The sequence below is a fragment of the Pteropus medius genome, unplaced genomic scaffold (genome assembly GCF_902729225.1).
Source record: "Pteropus medius unplaced genomic scaffold, Ma_sr-lr_union100, whole genome shotgun sequence".
Taxonomy (NCBI): domain Eukaryota; kingdom Metazoa; phylum Chordata; class Mammalia; order Chiroptera; family Pteropodidae; genus Pteropus; species Pteropus medius.
In genome coordinates, this window is record NW_024354501.1 from 1,373,299 (window position 1) to 1,393,390 (window position 20,092).

General features: G+C 55.3%; 1 protein-coding gene across 1 annotated transcript in view; it reads left to right on the forward strand.

The window, feature by feature from the left end:
• Positions 1 to 20,092, forward strand: part of OTUD7A (OTU deubiquitinase 7A) — a 116,638-nt gene that overhangs the window by 43,766 nt on the left and 52,780 nt on the right. The window contains exons 2-4 of the mRNA XM_039853455.1: positions 8,833 to 8,963; positions 15,965 to 16,059; positions 17,665 to 17,819. Of these exons, the coding sequence (XP_039709389.1) occupies positions 17,669 to 17,819 (151 nt within the window). The 5' untranslated portion in view covers positions 8,833 to 8,963; positions 15,965 to 16,059; positions 17,665 to 17,668. The remainder of the gene's footprint in view (positions 1 to 8,832; positions 8,964 to 15,964; positions 16,060 to 17,664; positions 17,820 to 20,092) is intronic.

Genomic DNA, 20,092 nt, shown 5'->3' on the forward strand with positions numbered 1-20,092 from the left:
TCCCGGGACCCACGCGAGGGACGGTGAGGCTTTGTCGCAGGGCGAGGCCGACCGCCGAGCTTGGGCAGCGATCCTGCTGGAACCTTCCTCTGCCATCCGCACGCCAGACCCCGCCTTCTGCTCCTCGGCTGTTTCTTCAGCCACGAAGTTTGTACTGAGCACCCGCTTCGGGTCAGACGCTGCGCCGGGGTGGGGACCTGAGGACAGGGCCACGGGCCGCGACCTCCACGGGCCGCGGGCTGGACGCGGAGTGTGGCGTGCGGGGCGTTCGCGGCCAGTTCCGTGTCACAGCCAGCCGTGTCCAGCCGTCGTCCCTCGGTTCCTTCGTGAGCTGCCCTCTCGTGATGTTTTAGTGGCCTCCACTAATTTAAGGCGAAATTTCAACGTTCAGGGCATCAAAAGGCGGCCAAGTAACGACCGCGTGGGCTTCGGGGTCGGCGCGTTCTGTCGCGTCGGCCACGAACTTGACGTCCTCCGCAAACGAGGCTGCGAAAACCCATAGGAAGCGTTTCTTCGATTGATTGACACCAACTTCGTTCGTGAAAAACGCTCGGAAAGGCGAGCGGTGGCTGCGGATCGTGCCGTGGGGGCGGGGCAGGGAAGGGACCGCCCGAGGCCATCAGTGCCAGGGCGCTGGGCACGGGCAGGGTGTCCCCAGGCAGCTCCGCCTGTGCCTTCGCCCCGACCCCACAGCACGCTGACGCCTGTGGTCCTGCATCGTCACCGGGCACCCTGGTCATCGCCAGAGCTGCATGAGGCACGCGCGGCACCCGCCCCCCGTACCCGCCGGCCATCTGGGAGCACGGTGGCCGCATTGGCTGTGGCACAGATGGAACCCACAGTCCCTAAACAGTGGGCGCGTCACCCGCCTCCCGCCCGGTGGCCGCCCGCGTGCGACTCTAAACGCTCCCACAGTTCTTCCCCGGTTCTGACCGTTTTCACTAATTTACCATTCGTGTGACCATTTACGTTTTCCTTAAGCCGCGACAGGACGCGGGTACATTTCTTCGTTCATCTCCGGGCACAAAATGTGTGAGCATTTAAGCTTAAAAGCGGCCAAGGCAAGGAGCCTGCCTGTCGCCAACGCGGAGCCGTCGGGCGCTGTCCTTCGCCTGGACATGGCAAGTGCAGTGACCCGATTTAAGAGTCAAGAGCAGCTCAGGTCCCTCTGGGTAGAAAACACACTGCCGGCCTCCCCGGCGTCCGGAATCTGCCCCCTTTGACTAGAAAATCAGAACATGACGCGAGAAACGTCCTTTTAAACGTAGGACTCGCTGCATTTCGATTTCAACTTCCAGCGTCTTCATCGTGCACCGACGTGGTGCCAGGCAGCGTATAGCGAGCGGTCGACAGACAGACAAAACCCCGCGTCCTCGTGGGAATGGCATTTTCACGCGTGTGACACATGGACTGTTAGTGATCCCCACCGAAGGGGAGGGATGCAGCCGAGGGGGACGCACGGGGGGCCTGAGCGTGGGGCGAGGGGTCTCAAATCACGCATCTGGGGGTGGGAGGGGACAGGGATGTCCCCCCAGATGGAGGACAGGCAGGCACGGCCAGCGTGCGCGGGCGCAGCCGGGGGGCGTGTGGCCGGTGAGGTCGGAGCGGGAGGAGCGGGGAGCAGAGGGGCCGGACGGCAGCCGAGGGCCCCGCCACTCACAGCAGCATCGGGCTTCTCCCCCGTGTCCCATGAGATGTCATCGGAGGGTCCCCGGCCGGGGGACTCGATCCGGCTTAGGCTGAGCGAAGGCCCTGGGGTCACTGTTTGGAACCAGATGTGGGCTCGCGGGGCGGGGGACCCGCAGGGAGGCAGCCCGGGGTCGCTCTGAGTGCCGGCGACTTGTCGCTGATTCTCGGCCATGCACGTGTCCCCTCGTGAGCCGCGTGCTCAGACGCCTTTCGTTTTGCTGTGGGATTAGCTGTTTCTTGTTAACGTCTTCCGTATATTTTCTGCTGTGGGCACAAAAAAGAATTTCGTCTCCCCTTCCCCCAAGTTCCTGGGGGCTGGTAACCGAGTCGACATGAGCCGGGCCGGTGGGGACGTACCTCGGGCGTCACGTGTGTGCGTGCAGGTGCCCTGAGCGTGTAAGGCCCGGGGACAGGTCGGCCACTCACGGCTCGTGTGCCCTTTGGAGCTAAGGCGAGGGGCCGGGGCGTGTGGTTCGAGGCTTCCAAGGCCTGGAAGGCAGCTCACGCGGTGACAGAGAGCAGGTGTTTGGTAAACGGATGTTTGCGGGGCCACCTTCAACAAGGGGACACAGGGCTCCTCCCCGTCTGCCATCTTTGGTGACACCTGACCTCCTGGAGCTGCTCCCCTACCTGAATTGTTTGTAGGCAGTCGGGGGAAGGCGAAGTATTTTCCCAAGTCTTTCTTTTCTCAGAAATAAGCAGCTCAAGATCATTAAAGTCTCGAAGAGCCACATTCTGGGGTGACAGCTCCGGCTGCTCTCCCCGGGCGCCGGGGCCGCCTTGGTTCTGTGGGATCCAGAGTTCTTTTCTTTGTGTTTTTTGCCTGTTCTCTCCCTTCATGATGGCAGAAGGGTGGTTGACGTTAACATGTCTGTCCGCCGTTGCCGGCCGCAGTGTGGCCGGCCCGTCGCACCATCATCGGCCGGCCCTCGTCCCCGAAGGCGTCACTCTGCGTTGCCAGCGGGGGCCTTGCTGTCCCTCCGCCAGTCGGGAGCGTGGAGTTGGCACGCACGCCGTGGGGTAGGGACGCGGCCGCATCTGTCCACCCGGCTCGTTTTCCGTGGGCAGTCCCCCCTCCAATACTCCGCGATGTCGCTTCGGTGTGGCACGGCCCCCTCGCGAAGCCACACGTCACAGGACGTCCGCCTTGGAGGTTAGACACACATGCGTGAGCGCGAGCCGCACGCAAGGTGAGATGCCGGGCTCGGCGCCCGGGTCACAAAGCTGGACTCGCCGCCCCGGGTTCCGCCCCCCAGTCGGGGACGTGAGGGGTGTCGGGTGAGGGAGGAAGGTGTCCGTGGCGGGAAGTGTTTGCAGAGCCGCTGCCGGCCCCCTGTCTGCCGCAGAGATGGGGGAGCCCACCTCCCTGGGGGCCCTCGGCTGCAGACACACGGTGACGTTGCAGAGAGCGGTGGACGAGGCGGTGGACCCCACGTGGGCATCCAGGAAAGGGACGAGGCCACCGGCCTTGAGAGGGCTGTCGAGGAGACGTGCATGAGTCGAGCTGGGCCCTGTCCTCGGGGCTGCTGGGGGCAGAGGGACCCCAGCAGCAAGACACAGAGGTACATCGCGTCCCTAAGGAGGCCAAAACTGCCAAAAGTGGCCGCTAGGAGCGGACACACAGCCACCTGGGGCGAGGAGACGGGGGCAGGTGGCCCCGTGACAGCAACGTAAGGGACCAGCGAGGCCGCCCACGGGGCAGGCGCCCCAGGCCTGGGCACGGGGAGGGTGAGGGGCGCTCACTCCCCGCGCCCCCCGCAGCCTCACCCCACCTGCGGGCCTGGGGTCCGGAGAGGAGAGGCCACCGGACACGGAGACCACGAGGCGGAGGTGTCGTCAGCAGCAGCCACCAGCACGTTCCTCTCGAGAGGCAGCGTTTCTGTACGTTGGGGTACCAGGCCGTCCCCGCTGGAGACCCCCCCTGCTGAGTCCCTCATTTGGCATAAGGGGACAGAAACGTGTCGCACCTGGGTCCTGTCCCCCGAGCCAGCTCACTCGGGGTCTTGGAGCCTTCACCGGGGCAGATGGCTCTACACTCGGCCCCTCTAGGCAGAGGCGCCGGTGGTGGCCCGTCAGGCCCGGGTGGGGACTGTCCCCCGACAGGACCTGGAGCCCTGGGCGCAGCTGAGCTTCGTTGCTGCCTCCTTGGGTGCTCGGGCGTCTTCGTGAGGAAGCAGAGAAACACGGATCCTTCTGCGGGAGCGGGGCGGGGGGAGCCCCCTTTCTGCCGCTCGTTACGCACAGGGAGGGCCATGAATGCCGGGGATGCCTCTTCCCCCGACGGCAGACACGGCGCCTCCCTCGCTCGCCTCCAGCCCCTCCACGTGCATTGTTCTAGCATGTTCTCTGAACCTCGGTGCAGACGCTGGGCGGGGCTCCCAGCTCTACGCCCCGGGACCGTGGGGCTCCCAGCTCTACGCCCCGGGACCGTGGGGCTCCCAGCTCTACGCCCCGGGACCGTGGGGCTCCCAGCTCTACGCCCCGGGACCGTGGGGCTTCGCCGGGAAGCACGTGTCAAGACTGCAGATGCCCCAGATCCCATCACGCCACTGGGAGCTCAGTCGCCCCGGAAATTCGGGGCTTCGGGTGATTCATAGTAAGTGGGGTTTGCAGAGCGCAGGCGAGAATCAGGCACAGCGGGGGAAGGGGGGGCTCGGGAAACCCTCGCGAGCCGGCGACACTTCCCCGTGTGGGGACAGAGCCCGACGCTCAGGCACAGCGGCCCGTCCTGCACCACGGCGGGGACCGGCTCCTGGAAGGCGGGCTGGAGCAGGACGTGTAGACGGACTCGCCGGCTGGGGGACCGTCCCCATCACCGCTCGGTGACCTCGCGCTTTCGCTGGCCCGTGACCTGGCCAGCGGGCAGCGGGCAGCGTCCCACCCGTTGCTCACCGCTCAGCCCATCAGCACTTCTGCCCGGGCTGCGGTCCCGTCTGAGCCACCAACAGGACGGGAGGGGCACTCAGAGCCCCGGACTCTGACCCACCGGATGCCAGCCCCGGGGGTCCCACCCGCGTCCAGGGGGACGTGGCCCGGCCGGGCATCCTCCCCAGGACGGACAGACTCCCTGAGCTCCGGAAACCAGCCGGGGGCCGGCCCAATGTCCTCCGCAGGGTTCCGAAGGCCCCCGAAGCTCAGGCCCTACTGATGTTTTCTGGGGGGAAAATGGAACCATGTGCTAAAGGGGGCCTGACCACGTGACGTCCAGTCGCAATCCGGGGCGATGCCGCGTTGAAACATAGCGCGTCGACAGACCAGCAGCGGCAGCCGTCAGGGAGCTGGGGCATCGCTCACGTCTCCCCGGAAACGGGAGGCTCGGCTCGGCCTGCAGGGCCACGCGGGGAAGCACAAGGCCGGTCGGGGCAGGAGGGGCGGGGAGGACCCGGGTGCGAGCCTCTGTCGTGATTCCCAAGCGAAGGGACAGGCAGGCAGCACCCGCGGGCGCCGAGCTGGGCAGCCCGACCAACTGCGGGGCCCGGGCTGGGGCGTCCGTCGTGCTGAGGTCCGGGGCCCGGGCTGGGGCGTCCGTCGTGCTGAGGTCCGGTGCCTGGGCTGGGGCGTCGGGCCCTGCGACCCTGCTCCGCCTCTCGCGGTGGCCCTGGCGGTTTTCACTTTCTCCCTCGTGGATCTGCGTTAGGGCTTTTAAGCTGACGTTCGTTCAGCGCGGCCCCGGGTGCCAGCGGGGCCGTCGCGGTTCGGTGACAGGCACGGGAGGAACCGAGGCAGAGAAGTGTGGCACCCACGGGCCCTGGAGGAGGCACACGCGTCCCCCGAGGGGCCCCACAGGGGCCCAGGCAGGGTGCAGGCAGAGGGAGCGGACCTGGGCTCACGCCGGCATCGGGGTCCCTGGTGCAGTGCTGTGGGGTCCGGCTGAGGCCAGGCCAACAGCAGGGCTTTGGGGAGCTCCCCGGGGCTCGTCCGAGGGGCGCACAGGGGGACCGTTCATTGCGAAGCCTCTGGGGACATCGCCTCAGGAATGCACATTTGCCTGTGACTCTGCGGGCCGTGGCTCTCGCATGAGGAGCTGGTGGCAGTTTAAGGCCCCCACAGGCCACTCGGCCAAACGCAACGGTGTGGAAGCCGCCACACCACGGCGGAGCTCAGCGAAACGCTCCCCGACACGGGCGAGCAGGGACACGCGTCCTTGTCCCCCAGGGGCCGGCACAGTACGCCGTGACACGCTCGCTTCATGCACATGGTGGAAGCCGTGAGCTCATTGTACAGGTTTTCGTTTTCCATATGAATCTATGATCCATTCGATTTAGTTTTTGTGTAAAATACGCGGTCGAGGTTTTACTTGTTTGGTTTGGGGTTTTTCGCCCATCCCCAATTTGCAAAAGGTATCCATTTGTTCAAAAGCCTGTCCTTCCTCCACGGAATTATGTATCACCTTTATCAAAACTCAGTTGGCCAGAAATCACTTGGGCAGCACGTTTGCTAAAACAGGCCATTCAGAGAAAATCAGCCCAGGCCCTGTGCCAGGACCACGAGCAAATTCGCAAAGCGCTCTGCATTGTTTTAAAGCCACTAAATTCGACATTTAAAGGCAGTTAAAGTGGCAAGTTCTGCTTTACATGTGTGTATATATATATATATATATATATTTACCGTAGTTTTTAAAACCGAGTGGCCGTGGAGTGGCCTCTCGTGCATTTTGCTGACCTTGGCGACATCGAGCGCATTTCCACCTGCGGATCTTTTCTGGAGTCGTTGGGGGTTTTGCTCAGTTGCAGTTCTTAATGGATTCTGGGCGATAATCCCTCATCGGACGCATGACCTGAAAGCATTTTTCTCTCATTCCACGATTTCCTTTTTACTCCGTTGTTTGTGTCCATCAATGTTTAATTCTGGCGAAGTCCAACTTATTGGTATTTTTTTCTCTTGCTGCCTGGACATTTAGTATCATACCCAAGACATCACTGCAAATCCAACGTCCTGAAGCTTTTCTCTGTGTTTTCTTCTAAGAGTTTTGTAATTTAAGCCCTCGCGTTGAGGTCTCTGATTCATTTTGAGTTGATTTTTTTACCTGGCGTAAGGTAAGAGTCCACCTTTATTCCTTTGCACGGGGCTGACCCCTTTTCCCAGCAGCAGGAGGTGGAAGACCCCACCGACTGGTCTGGGCACGTATTCGAGGTGCATTTCTGTTCCGTCCCATGGGGCTGCAGGTCTGTTTTGACACCCACACCGAGCTGTTTACGGTATGGTCGCTCTGCAGTGCATTTCAACCCCAAGAAGTGTGAGACCTGCAACTGTGTTCTTCATTTGCAAGATTGTTTTGACTGCTGGTCCTCATTTTTTTCCATTTATTATCTTCTTATTTCTATTCAAGAAACAGAAAATCTGTTATCTACACACCGTTTTGACAGAACCACGCAAAGATTCCCTCTAGTAATATGAAAGATTCAATAAAGGAGAAACGAGAGAGATGTAAATTTCCTGCGATTAATTAACAAACATTAAAACGCAGTCACATATTGTAATTATTAATAACGGAGCCACGAAGCTTAAGGCAAAGAAAGGATTCCCAAGAAAGCAGAAGCGTGAAAATTAAAAGCCATTTAGGATATTTTAAATAATTTCCACAAAATATAGCAGGAGCATAGGAAGGGAAGGGAATTGAAATAATGGTCTTTTCCTGCTCAGAAGTTAGAGGTTATATGTGTTAATTAACTCTCGATTTGGATAAAAAATGAATGTATATGTGTCTGTTACAAACTTAAGGGAAACGCAGGAAAAAATCAGATCTATAACTTCTAAAAATATTACAAGAAAAATAAGACCAATCAAGTCAGTAAAAGACAGTAAAGAAAACAAACCAAAAGAAATTAAGCAGAAAACGCTAAATAAGACAATAGGAATGTCCCAGACATTCCCATCACCTCTTCACCCCACTCCCACCCCCAAAATGGAACACGTTCAACTCCCCGAATCATAGACACATCCTCTGAAACTGAGTAAAGAACTAAATTTTCTCCATGAGGTGTTTATTCAATGAGACACAGCTGAAATTAAACGACCTCAAAAGGTAAAAACGTAAAGACATAGATGAAACTGTAACAAGCAATATTACAAAAAAATAAAATTAAATTAAAGAGCGTGAGTTAATACGAGAGGGAGAGGGACGGTCGAGGTGGGAAGGTGCATAAAAGACCAAAATATTTTCTGCCAATAAAGGATAAAAGCCACCCAAAAGGGAGACGGGCGACATTAGCTGTGAAGAGCTAACGGTGAGGTGTGTCAGTCACCTGTGGGAGGCCGAGCCGGCCGGGCCCGGAGCCCTAGGCTGCGCGGGACCTGTGGCACAGGCCTGCCACCCTCCTCCGGGGCCGTGCCCGATGGGTGCGTTCCAGAGGCAGATGGGGTCCTCACCCTGCACCCGGAGTCTGGCCGCAGCCTCGCGGGAAGTCAGGTCCCCAAACCCCGGGCGGTGCCGTCTGGTCTGGTAGGTGACAGACGTGAGCGACTCCCTTCCCCTGTCCCTGTCGGGCAGGCCCTGCCAGCCTCCAAGCACCGAGTCTCCTGCACCTGCGAGAAAACTCACAGTGCAGGTAAGTGAGCGATGCCGTTCGTGGCACCCCCCCGCCCCCCACATACACGGGGGACCACGTGCCCAGACCACGGGGCCCTTCCAGACTCAGGATGCTGTCGTGACACCCCGACCCCACTGCGGAGCACAGAGCACCCCGTCAGGCCAAGGCGTGGTCATCAGCCTGACCTCTGGGGTCCTGGGGACCACACTGGGCCGGGGCCGGTGCACCGGGCTCCCCAGGGGTTTGGGACAGTCCCAGGCCCACACCGCTATCTCACGGGACGTCGGGGGCCAGGGCCTGGTCGTGAGCCCCACCAGGGGCCGCCACGCGCCCGTCCTGGACACCTGCGTGCCCGGGCTCCTGACCCCTCACTGCCCCTCTAAGGTGACACAGGGGGCTATCTCCTGACCTGCCTCGTGGTGCTGGCAGCTACTAAAAATTAAACAGGAAGGAGCGTCACGCTCAAGACCATTTCAGGTTCCTACTGAATACCGAAAATCGCTCTGAAATTTGAAATAGGAACATTGAAATTTTAGAGCATAAAAAAATTGATTCTTAAAATTGCAATGTGAGGGTCTCACTCTGCTCTGCCCCCGTTCACCATCTCTTCCAGTGTTCGGCCTCAGGGACTGTGGCCTCGCACCTCCTCCTGGGCCATCATGGGCCACCCCCGGCGGGGACCAGCCAGCACCCGCCCGGACGTCTGACGGCCACGCGCCACCGGAGGGTCGCAGCGTCTGCAAAGTGAGTCCTGTGCCCGCGAGACCCCCGGGGACCGTGCGGGGGGCTCAGGTCAGCAGGTCGCCTGGGAGGGTCAGCAGGTCGCCTGTCTGATGGAGCCAGGGCCGGAGGGCTGTCTCTCCACCGAGGTCCTCTGAGAAAGGATCGTGAAATGCATCTTTTACTGCGTTCGAATGTGCATTTAGAATAATAAACACGATACTGAAAACAAACACGACAGTAGCAAACGGCCAACACGTTTCCTTTTAGCTATTGGCCCAAAATGCAACTTTTCTCTACTCGATACCGTAGCCTAGTGACTGTCCCTTTGCCTTGTGACTCTCGAGCAAACGTTTTCATTTCCTTTTTTACCTACTTTTTATTTTGATAAGCCTCAGATCTGCAGAAACATGGGTAGTGGACACCCGCATATTCTTCACCAGATTTGCCAGTTGTCTATCCACATAGACACGCTCACACGCGCACACGCGCGCACGGGTTACAAACACGCGTTTGGGTGTGTTACGTATGTGCGCACTGAATCATTTCCTCCGAATCATTCGCGAGCGAGCTGCCGACATCATGACATACTTCGGCATATCTCTCCTGAGTTCATGGGCTGTCTTCTTCAAAACCGTGTTTCATAACTAAGAATACAGTTTTTATATGTCATCTCAATAACAACAACAACAAAAAACCCAAATGATCCAATCAAAAAATGGAATACCGTGTTTTGTAACTAAGAATACAGTTTTTATATGTCATGATTACATAATTCCACATGAGTACTGTTTCCATGTAAATCGATACATTTGACATCGATACGTTTGACACCGATCCGACACACGGCCCCTATTCACACTGCCGCTGCGTGTCCCTGGGACATCTTCGTCATCGTTGCCACCGCCCCCTGGCACACGCAGAATCCGCTCGGTCTCTTTCAGCGGAAACCCAAAGCCCGCTTTTTTCCTGTCGCCTTCGTGCGGTTGACAGTTTTGGAGAATCCAAGCCATTTGCTTCGTGGAGCTTCTCGCCGTCTGCGTGTGTCTATTTCTCACGCTCAGATCCAGGCGACCATTTCTGTATCTGCGCCACGTCCGTGGGCCACCGTGTCATCGTCACCTGGTATGGGTGACAATAAGTTCGTTCGCCTGGCGAAGTCGGTCTCTGCCGGAGGTGTCCTGTCCTGACGCACTCTTACCCAACGTCGTGCGTGCGCTTTCCTAAAGCACCTGTCAGTCAGCTCTCTCCTCGGAAGCCCCCAGTCCTTCCCGCTGGCCGCACACTGCAGCCCCGCCACCGGCCCTGGCCCCACAGAGGGTCTTACCGGGGGTCCCCGTGCCCACAGCTCTCCTGTTCCCGTGACACCAGCCTCCCTAGTGTCCACCCAGCATGCAAAGCCCTCTTTTCATCCGTCCAAATCCTCCTCAAAAACACATCGGACTTCGCCCGTTTTCATCCTGCCAGGCAGAAGGAACTGTTCCTTTCTGATATTCTGGTGATTTTTCTTATAAGCAACCTTACAGCGTTTATTCCAATCTGAGGAGAATTGTGGTTATTTTCACATCCGCCCATCCCAGTGGAGTAGGAACCTGGGTTTAATTCTTTGATCTTCACTGTCTTTGTTCACTCGGCAGATTTAGTTAGCATCTGTTATGTTGACGATCGTGGTGATGTTGAGACAGATAAAATAGGAACCCTGCCCTCCAGGGACAGGGAGGGAGGCAAGCAGGTCAGGGGCGGCAGCCCGGGACCTGCACGCGGGGCTCCGAGTGTCCCTCTCCCGTCACGATGACAGAGAGAGGCCAAAGAAAGGATCTGACCCATTCGGTCCTTTTCGCTCAATAGAAAAGACTTGTTTTCCCAGGAGAAGAGCTGAATAAAATAAGGACAATTCTTTGGTGACATTGGTTAACGAAATCTGACGTTTCAGCTGTACGTTTTGACAGCAAGGCGTATATATATTTACATCGCGTGTTCACCTCCCATAGTGAGATTTCTTTCTTCACCGCACATTGGACCCCTTTCCCCCCGTCTCCCTCCCCCCTCCGCCCTCCCCTCCTGGTAACCACTACTCTACGGCCCATGTCCATGAGTCTCTGTTTGCTTGTCTTGTTCATTTGTTGCTTTTAGGTTTATATCTCACATGTAAGTGACGTCATGTGATTTTCAACTTTTTCTGTCTGGCTTATTTCGCTTAGCACGATTATCTTGAGGTCCATCTCAATAACAACAACAACAACAACAACAAAACCAAATGATCCAATCAAAAAATGGGCAGAGAACCTGAACAGACACATGGCCAACAAATATATGAAAAGATGCATCGCTAGCCGTTAGGGAAATGCACATCGACATCCTTTTTAACGAGAGTATCGAGTGACGCTTTCGTTAAAATCAACGAACCTGCACTGGCACATCATCGTCACCCGACGTCCTCGGTTTGTAGGAGGCTGCACTCTTGGTGGCGTAATTCTGCCGGTCCGCAGCCGTGGGGGTTCCCCAGATGACATCTGAAGCCAGCCTCCTACCTGGAGGTCGAGGCCCCCAGATCGGCTGGTGGCAGGTGGCAGGTTTAACACACCAGGGAATGAGGCTCGTCCTGGGCGGCCGCAGACACGTATGTATCCGCCTTGCCTGCCAGAATCTTAAAAGTCTACCCAGAAGCCTTGACCGCATCCGACCACGCATCCGGTCCAGATGGTCCCAGCAACACCTCGCTCTCTCGGGCCACGCCCTTGACACGGCTGCTCATGTGGGAATGGTGGGCAGCGAACATCCTGAGGACGGGGAGCCGTGAGGATCCGCTTGTCCAGGTCCAGCTACCGAGTCAGCCTGATGTCGCGTCCTCTCTATGACCTCCTCCAACAGCATGCTGCGGGCTTTGACAAACGCGTGACATGCGTCCACCGCTACAGCGCCGTGCAGGATAGCGTCTCTGCTCTAGAAATCCTCTGTGCTCAGTCTGGCCGTCCCTCCCCATCACTGTAAACTTTTTATTTATAATTGCAAGGAAAAAGACACCAAAAGCAAAGGAAAAAGACAAATAAAAACCAGTGGAAATATTTTCAGTGTCTATCACAGAAGAAGGGTTATTATCCCTACTATAGAATAACCTACTCACGGTACAGAAAGTAAAGGCCAAAAATCATATTTAAAGGGGAGGAAAGGACTAGGGAATTAGACATCATACAGAAATGAAATGGAAACGGTTCTCAGCCATAACAGAAGATGCTCCATTTTATCCTTCATAAGAGAAATGAATGCAAATTAAAACTATAGCGAGACTGTTTCCCACCTACGAGATTGCCCCCAAATCCAAAAGTTTGACAATGTACTTCGTAGGTCAGATCGTGGCAAAACAGCCATTTTTTTTTTCCCGCATCGCCAACGGCAGTGAAAACCAGCAGACCTCTGATTCGGCCTCACCTCCAGGAATCCACCCCAAAGATGCAAAGAAAAAAAACAGACATAGGAAGACCGGTCTTTTCGCTCCTTTCTGGAGCTCCAGGCCAATCCATGGCCGGCCCCCGTCGGGGAACGCCGGTGCCGTCCGCAGTCTCTTGTTGTGACAGGCGGCATAACGAGCACGTGAGGAAGGCCTCGGATGCTGGAGCAGAGTGGCATGCGGGAGCTACTGCAAGGGAAGAAAGCAAGAAACGGAAGAGCATCCATCGCTCGCGATTTTCCCCGGCAAGGGGAGCGATAACCTGACGTGTCGAAGTCCGCTCCGAGTGAGAAAGGGGACCACGCCACGTAACCAAACCCCAGATGGCAGGGCGCGGGCACAGAAGACGAGAGAATCAGACCTCTCGGCTATACCTTGTGCTCGAGACGTGACTTTAGAACTCGCTGAGTGTGTTACGCAATTATAAAGTAAAACGAACTTTAAAACGAAGGGGACGCAAGCGAACCAGAGTGTGTCCCCGTGGGCGAGGCGGCCGCACGAAGAGACCTGTTCTACGTGACTCTTGAAAAAAAGCACGGAGTTTGCCTGTCCATTGCACGGTGAGATGCGGCTGGGCCAGAGGGAATAAATGCTGCACGTAAACAAACAAACAGACTCGTTCTGCTGATGTCAGTGTTTTATTGATATTCTGAGCCTCCCGGGCGTGTATTATGAGAAACACCGGAAGAGTAGTTACGAAAGAGCCCATCGTTCCACATACAACCACGATCTACAGGGACGAAGAAATCCGTAATCACGGAGACGAGGTTACAGGACAACCCTGAAATCCTCAGTTTGAATCAGAAATACTAGAACGAACTCAAGATGGATTTTGTCTTAAAACTAACCTATTTCTTAGCTCTGTCCACTAAAAAATCCTGCAAGCAGTGACTCGTTCAGCGGCAGTACGTACCCCGAGCACCCAGACTGTGGTCTTGAAAACCCATCCTCCCTAAGAAGACTCACGATACTTTGGGAAATGGCCGAGTCCAGGTCCGGAGCAGGAAGCGCACAAGATGAACGTGAAACATCTTGTCACTCCGAGGGCCAGGATGTGATCGGTGGCGCAGGGACGAGGCCACTTGATTCGGGACCCAGAAACTAACGTTAGGAGGCTCTGCCTGGCCAGAGTAAGGACAATTCGATCATCCAGAGAAGGTAACTGCATCTTGATTGGCTGGACCAAAACGCATCGAATACGTTGAAATTCGTGAATATAAAATGATGCCTCAAAAAGGAAGGAAATTAATCGAGTGCTGTTAGAGGAAGCCCATGGACCAACTCGTCCAGGAAAACGATGAGTCGCAAAAGGATGAACACAACGTTTCGCTGGCCGACGTCTGCCACCGGGTCAGTGACCCACAGACTGGGCCAAGTTCCCCTTTAAATGGTTATCTCAGCCCCAACACGGAGTTCTAGAAGACTCAGGCTGTCAAGGCGTGCGACCCCACGTGCGTAGTGGGGTTTGGACAGTGAACCGTGGCTGCCACGTCCACAAGCCGGACAGGCCCACGCCGCCTCAGAGAAGGACAGCATGACCTACAACGTGGATTCGCCCAAAACCGAAGCCGAATTCGGTCAAAGGTCCACATCCAGGCACCGACTTATAGGAAATTCAGAGGACGGAGGGGCACGTTACTTGATGCTGCAGGAGGGAGAGCCAACTGGTAGAACATTCTCCAAGGAAAATGATTGTGTCTTTTCAACAAGCTGAAAGGAAAAACGATATATCGACTAGTGGCAGCGCCTGGCAGGCCGGGGTGTCCCCCGGGTCCCTGTGGAGACCTCGTTCACTGGTTTAATAGCAGTTAGTGTTTATCGAGCGTTCCACGCACTAACTCCTTCCACCTTCAGAGTGACTGCGGCATCCTGTTAGGACTCTAATTCCAAACTGAGGCACAGAGAGGCGGCGCAGCGTGCCCGAGGCCACACAGGCAGTAGTGGTAGAGCCCCTGTGTCACTGAGAGACTGAGGTCAGGCCCGAACCCCTGTCCCCTGCTGCACTGCCTCTCAAAGGCAGAGTCGCGGTGAGACCAGCCTGACACACAACCGACCCTAGGGGAAGTGCTACCCACGGGCCGGGACACACAGGAAGGACGGGACCGCCGAGCGGACACGGCCACCCCGAGCCTCTCGCTGGCAGAACTGGGTCGTCGGGTGCCCAAGCCCATGAGAAGCCGCTGGGCGGCGGGGGCCAGCAGGGCGAGGACCACCGCGGTGGTCACGAGCCGTGGTGCCGGGGGCTCAGCATCCTGCGTCGTCACGACGTGTGCATGTGAAGTCTGGTGGGGGCGGGGGTGTCAGGTGTAAGAAGGACGTCTCCAAGGGGACACACACAGTAGCTTCTTGCCACGCTCACCCTCGCATATGGTGAACTCGTCACCGTCAGCCGCCCTCGAACCCCTGTCTGCCTGGATGGCAAGGCACAGAGCGGGAGCTCTGGGCACTGTGGCGGCAGCGAGAGCTTGTTGTCACAGCGTGGTCACCCGGTGTACGTATAAGGACGGCTGAGACCGAGTCACTCGTCACAGCCGAAGGTGGAAACCGTGGATGATGGGTAAACAGAAGCCGGTCCACGGGTCCACTGGGGCATTCAGCCTCGTGGGGACTGCGTGCTCATGTCCCGCACGTCCACGTGCCGAAGCCCCAGCCGCCAGCGCGATGGTGTTAGGAGGCGGGGCCTGCGGGAGGTGGCGAGAGCGAGCTCAGGTCAGGTGGGTGGAGCCCCCGCCATGGGATCGGTGCCCTCAGGAGAAGGAAGAGATCGTGGTCGCCGTGAGGAGGGCACAGCAAGAAGCCGGCAGTCCGCGAAGCAGGAAGTGGCCCTCGCCAGACACCGATCTGTCGGCACCGCGACCCCAGACTTCCTGGCCTCCAGAACTGCGAGAAATAAGCATCTACGTTTAAGCTCCCGGTCCGTGCTGTTCTGTGATCGCGGCCTGGGCTGGCTAAGACAGGACGGCGGCCACGCCACGGACGAACCTGAAGACATTATGCTGAGCAAAATGAGCCCGTCACAGGAGGATGAATGTTCTAAGCTTTGCTTACGTGAGGCGCCCGGCAGAATCAAGTCCAGAGACAGAACGTAGGGTGATGGGTGCCGGGGGCTGGGGCGGGCTGGGGCGTCAGCGTCCAACGGGGACAGTCTCTGCTGGGGGATAGGAGACACTCTGGAGGTGGGTGGTGGTGAAGGTCGTACAACGATGCGAATGCACTTGGTGCCACCAAATCGTACGCTTAAAAATGGTTAACAGGGTAAATTTCAGATGTGTATATATTATCACAATGAAAAACAGGTCAGAGGAAATGTATCGATACGGCGTTTAGCGGTGAGGTTGCGAACAGCTTTGTACTGTGACGGGGTCCTCGCCGAAATGTTCGTCTAAAATGAGGGAAGTGGAGAGACCCCCTTGCAGAAGCCCCCCAGACACAGGAGCTGACGGCTGGCTAGCCAGCAGGCACCCACGGGGCTCAGGAGCAGGCCCGTGCCAGGGGCGGTCGGCCCCGCCCCAGATGCGGCTTCTCGGCTGAGAAGAAGCAAGACCTTCACGCTCGTACCCTCTGCTTCATCCCCCAGGTGTAAGCGGCACCAGAAGTGACTCCGCCGGCCGAGGCCCCCGTGCACAGAGGGAAGGAAGGACGCTGTCTCCTAATCGGTACCATACCCATCAGGTCCAGTGCTTTTCTCATTTTCTAGCCACAAGCACTTGCACGTGGCAGCCACACCAAGGACAGTGCATTAGCAGTGACTGGCTCAGGTCACAGACCTCCCCGCCCGACCCCAGCCCTGTGCAAAAGCCACCAGAGAATACATAAGTGAATGAGCGTGGCTGTGGTCCAGTGCAGTTTTATATGTAAATGAGCGGGTGTGGCCGCCTTCCAATACAGATGTATGTAAATGAATGGGCGTGGCTACATTCCAATACAGCTTTGTGTGTAAATGAATGGGCATGGCCATACTCCAGTACAGATTTGCATGTAAATGAATGAGCGTGGCTGCATCGCAGCACAGCTTTATATGTAAATGAATGGGTGTGGCTTCATTCCACCAGTACAGATTTGCATGTAGTGTAAATGAATGAGCGCATGCATCAGAAAATAGTTTTATATGTAAATGAAATGGGCGTGGCTCATTCCACCAGTACAGATTTAGGTGCAATGATTTTATGGTTTGCATTTCGGCACAGTTTTGTATGTAAAATGAATGAGCATGCCACATTCCGTACAGATTTGTGGTTGCAATGATATGGGCGTACACATTCAGTACAGATTTGGTGTGTGTAAATGAATGGGCGTGGCTACACCCAAAGAATCCTTTGCATGTAAGTGAATGGGCGTGGCCGCATTGCAGCACAGTTTTGTAAGTAAACGAATGGGCGTGGCCACATTCCAGTACACACAGGTTTGTGTGTAAATGAATGGGCGTGGCCACATTATAGCATAGCTTTGTATGTAAATGAATAGGCATGGCTGCATTCCAGTACAACCTCTATTTACAAACATAGGTGGTGGACCACTCTGGGCCCATGGGCCATAATTTGCCGACGCCTTGTCTTTGCAAACACAGGGACGTTTGCAGTTTTCCAGTCAAGACCGGTTACCCACCAGCGCTGGTTCACGGGTGTGTCACCCTCGCATGCCACGTGCTGGTCGCTTTCCCCCAGCAGCTGGCTGGGACAGCCTGTGGTCACGCTGCAGGATGCCCTCTGCGTCTTACTAACTGGGGTCGCTGCGCCGAGGAAAGCTGACTTCTTTATGAATTTTTTGTTGGGTGGTGGGACTGTGCCGGCGGTGATTCCCGGAGAGATGGCAGAGATTCCAGGGAGGGGAGCGAGCTGAGGGCTCACGGGTGAGGCGAGCTGGGGCAGAGCGGGCAGCACGACGGCTTTGCGGGTGTTACACGTCTGCACGACTTGGAAGAGGGTTTGAGATCTAGAAGCTTCCCGTTGATCTCTCTAAGTGCACTTGGTGTTTGATTTTTAGAATGCGGTCTAGTCTTCTTTTCACTCATTTGTCATCAGAATTGACGGCATGTAAGGCCGGAAGCGCTGGACTTGGCAATGGCCCCGTCTCTCATACAGCACGTACGATATCAGAGGGACGATATCCGAGTTTGACTTTTAATATTTAATGTCTTACATGAAGAATCAGGCGGTTGTCCCAAACCAGCCAAAACTATGTCACAGCAGCAAACGGTCCCTCCCTTCCACCGGGTGTCCACATGTGTCCCCCAGCACACGGCCACGGCCATCACCATGTTTCTCTCCTCTCCTGCAGGTGGATGGTTTCCAGCCTGCTCCCCAACCCCTCCTCGGCTGAGAGCTGGGCAGCCCTCCTACATGATCACATGACTCTTGATATGGACGCAGTCCTGTCAGACTTTGTTCGGTCCACGGGGGCAGAACCTGGTCTGGCCAGAGATCTTCTGGAAGGTAAGACGCTCCTCACCCTCGCGGCCCCGTCTCGGCCTAGCCCCCTGCCACCCGGTGACGAAAGATAAGCTTTCTCTTACCTGACAACGGCGGCACCTGTAAACGAAGGTGATAACGATGAAATTATTTTTGTTACCTTGACTTCATTTTGGGTATGGAACAAATCACTCAGCTCTACAGCAAACACGCAGAAGGCATTAGCTCGGTTGTGCTTTGCATTAAAGCTTCTAGATAATGAGTCAACATTTATCGGCAATTACTTTTTTTGAAAGAAAATATATTCACTAGAGCAGACATTCTAGAGCATTACAGAAAACACTTTTAGTGGAGACCTGAGATTCTTGTCTCTCTCTTAGCCGAGACGGAAATCTTTAGCACAAAGTTTTTGGTAAAAAACAAAAACCAAAAAAAACAAAGAATACCTTCTAAATACCTTGTAAAATCGGTGGTAATAATTCATAAACTTGAAGACAAAATTCTTCCTCGACCTGTTAGAGAAGGTATCATTTGCTACATAGTCCATACATAGAATGATTCCAGATATTCATTCACCTATAATCATAATAGACTAACAGTTAAGGTTTAATTTCTGTCTCACTCTTCAAAATGGATTCGCTTTGTATATTTTTTAATTTTTCATAGGTGCTAGCGTAGAGAGGAGAGAGAATGGCCAGCCCTGTTTTTCTTCCAATCTGTGAAATCAGTCTAGCCACACACTTAGGCCTTTTTTAATTCTCTCGTAAACATTTTATAGTTTTTAGAATATATGTTATAATTCATTAGCTTTGTATCTACGGGATTTTTTTTGAACTATTATGAATGGTATTTTTTTTTAAATTTCAGTTTCTAATTGTTCATTGCGAGGATAGAGAAATATAATCGATTTTTGTGCATGGCCCTTGTACCCCCCCATCTTGCTAAAGTCAATTATCTGTTGTCGGGTGTGTGTATGCACGCCCACCTTCATGCGTGTGTGCGTGCACGTGTGCGTGTGTGTGTGTGTGTGTGTGTTCCTTGGGATTTTCTGTGTGGATGACCGTGTTGTCTGTGAACGTGGAGAGTTTTGTTCTCTCGTTCCAAAGTTCATGCCTTTTGATTTTCCCGACTCGTTGCGCTAACTAGGACTCCCGGTGAGAGGCTGGATTTGAGGGGGCCTCGTTCGTGGTCGCGGGGGGAAGGCGCTCAGCCTCGCCCCGAGGTCCAGATGCCTCTGGCAGGTGGAACAGACTCCTAGTCCTGGCTCGCTGCGCGTTTTATGGTGAACACGTGTCAGGTGTTTTCAGATGCATTTTCTACATCAATCGATAGGATCAAGTCAGTTGATACGTATCTTCTTTAAACTGCTAATATAATAGGTCACCTTGACTGCTCTCTAATAATAAACCAGTCTTCCACCATATTTATTTACAGATTTTTCTGCTGCACATTTTTCTCCCCTCCTCTGGGACTCGCGAGACGGGTTCCAGAGTGTGTTTTGGTCCCGCAGGGATCTACGGCTTCGTCCGCCTTCTTCAGCCTGTTTTTTCTGTCTGTCGTTCAGACGGATTTCTGTCGATCCGTTTATAAACATACCGACCCGTCCTCTGAGCCCATCCAGTGAGTTTTGGTTTTTATGGGGGGAGGAGGTTGAGTTTTTTTTTTATTTCTAACATTTCCACTTCATTCTTTACACCTTCTGTTTCTTCGCTGAGACTTTCTAGAGTTTTCAAGAGTGTTCTCTCCTACTTGGAAAGTATTTCTAATAATGCTTTAAAGCGTTTGTCACGTGATTCCGATATCAGTTTTATTCCAGCATCGCTGTCAAGATTTCTCTGTTTGTTGGTGTTGATTCGGGGTTGTTTGGTTTGTTTGTTTGGATTTCGGTTTTCGGGTTTTTTGTTATTTTTGTATGCTGAGGACATTCGGACTGCGTCCTAGACATTTTGGATGCGACGTTTTGAGACTGGCTGACGTTTCGACCTCATGGCAAACATCATCGTTTTGTTCTAGAAGATCATTGCCCCGTCTGGGCTCACACCACAAGTTCAAGGTTCCCCAAAACTTCTGTAGATGCCGGTTCCAAGGTCCAGTCTTGAGAACTGCTACGTGGCTACGCCTCACGTGTGTACCGCCTAGTGGCCAGTCGGGGACCTGGGCCGTGGCCTGTCCCAGGCTTCACGACCCAACGTCTCCACAGTCTGTATAGGGTCAAACCCACACACGTGCGGCTCAGGGCTCAGCCCAGCAGTCCGTAGCAACCGAGGGGACGCTTCGCTGACCTCTCACCTCTCCGT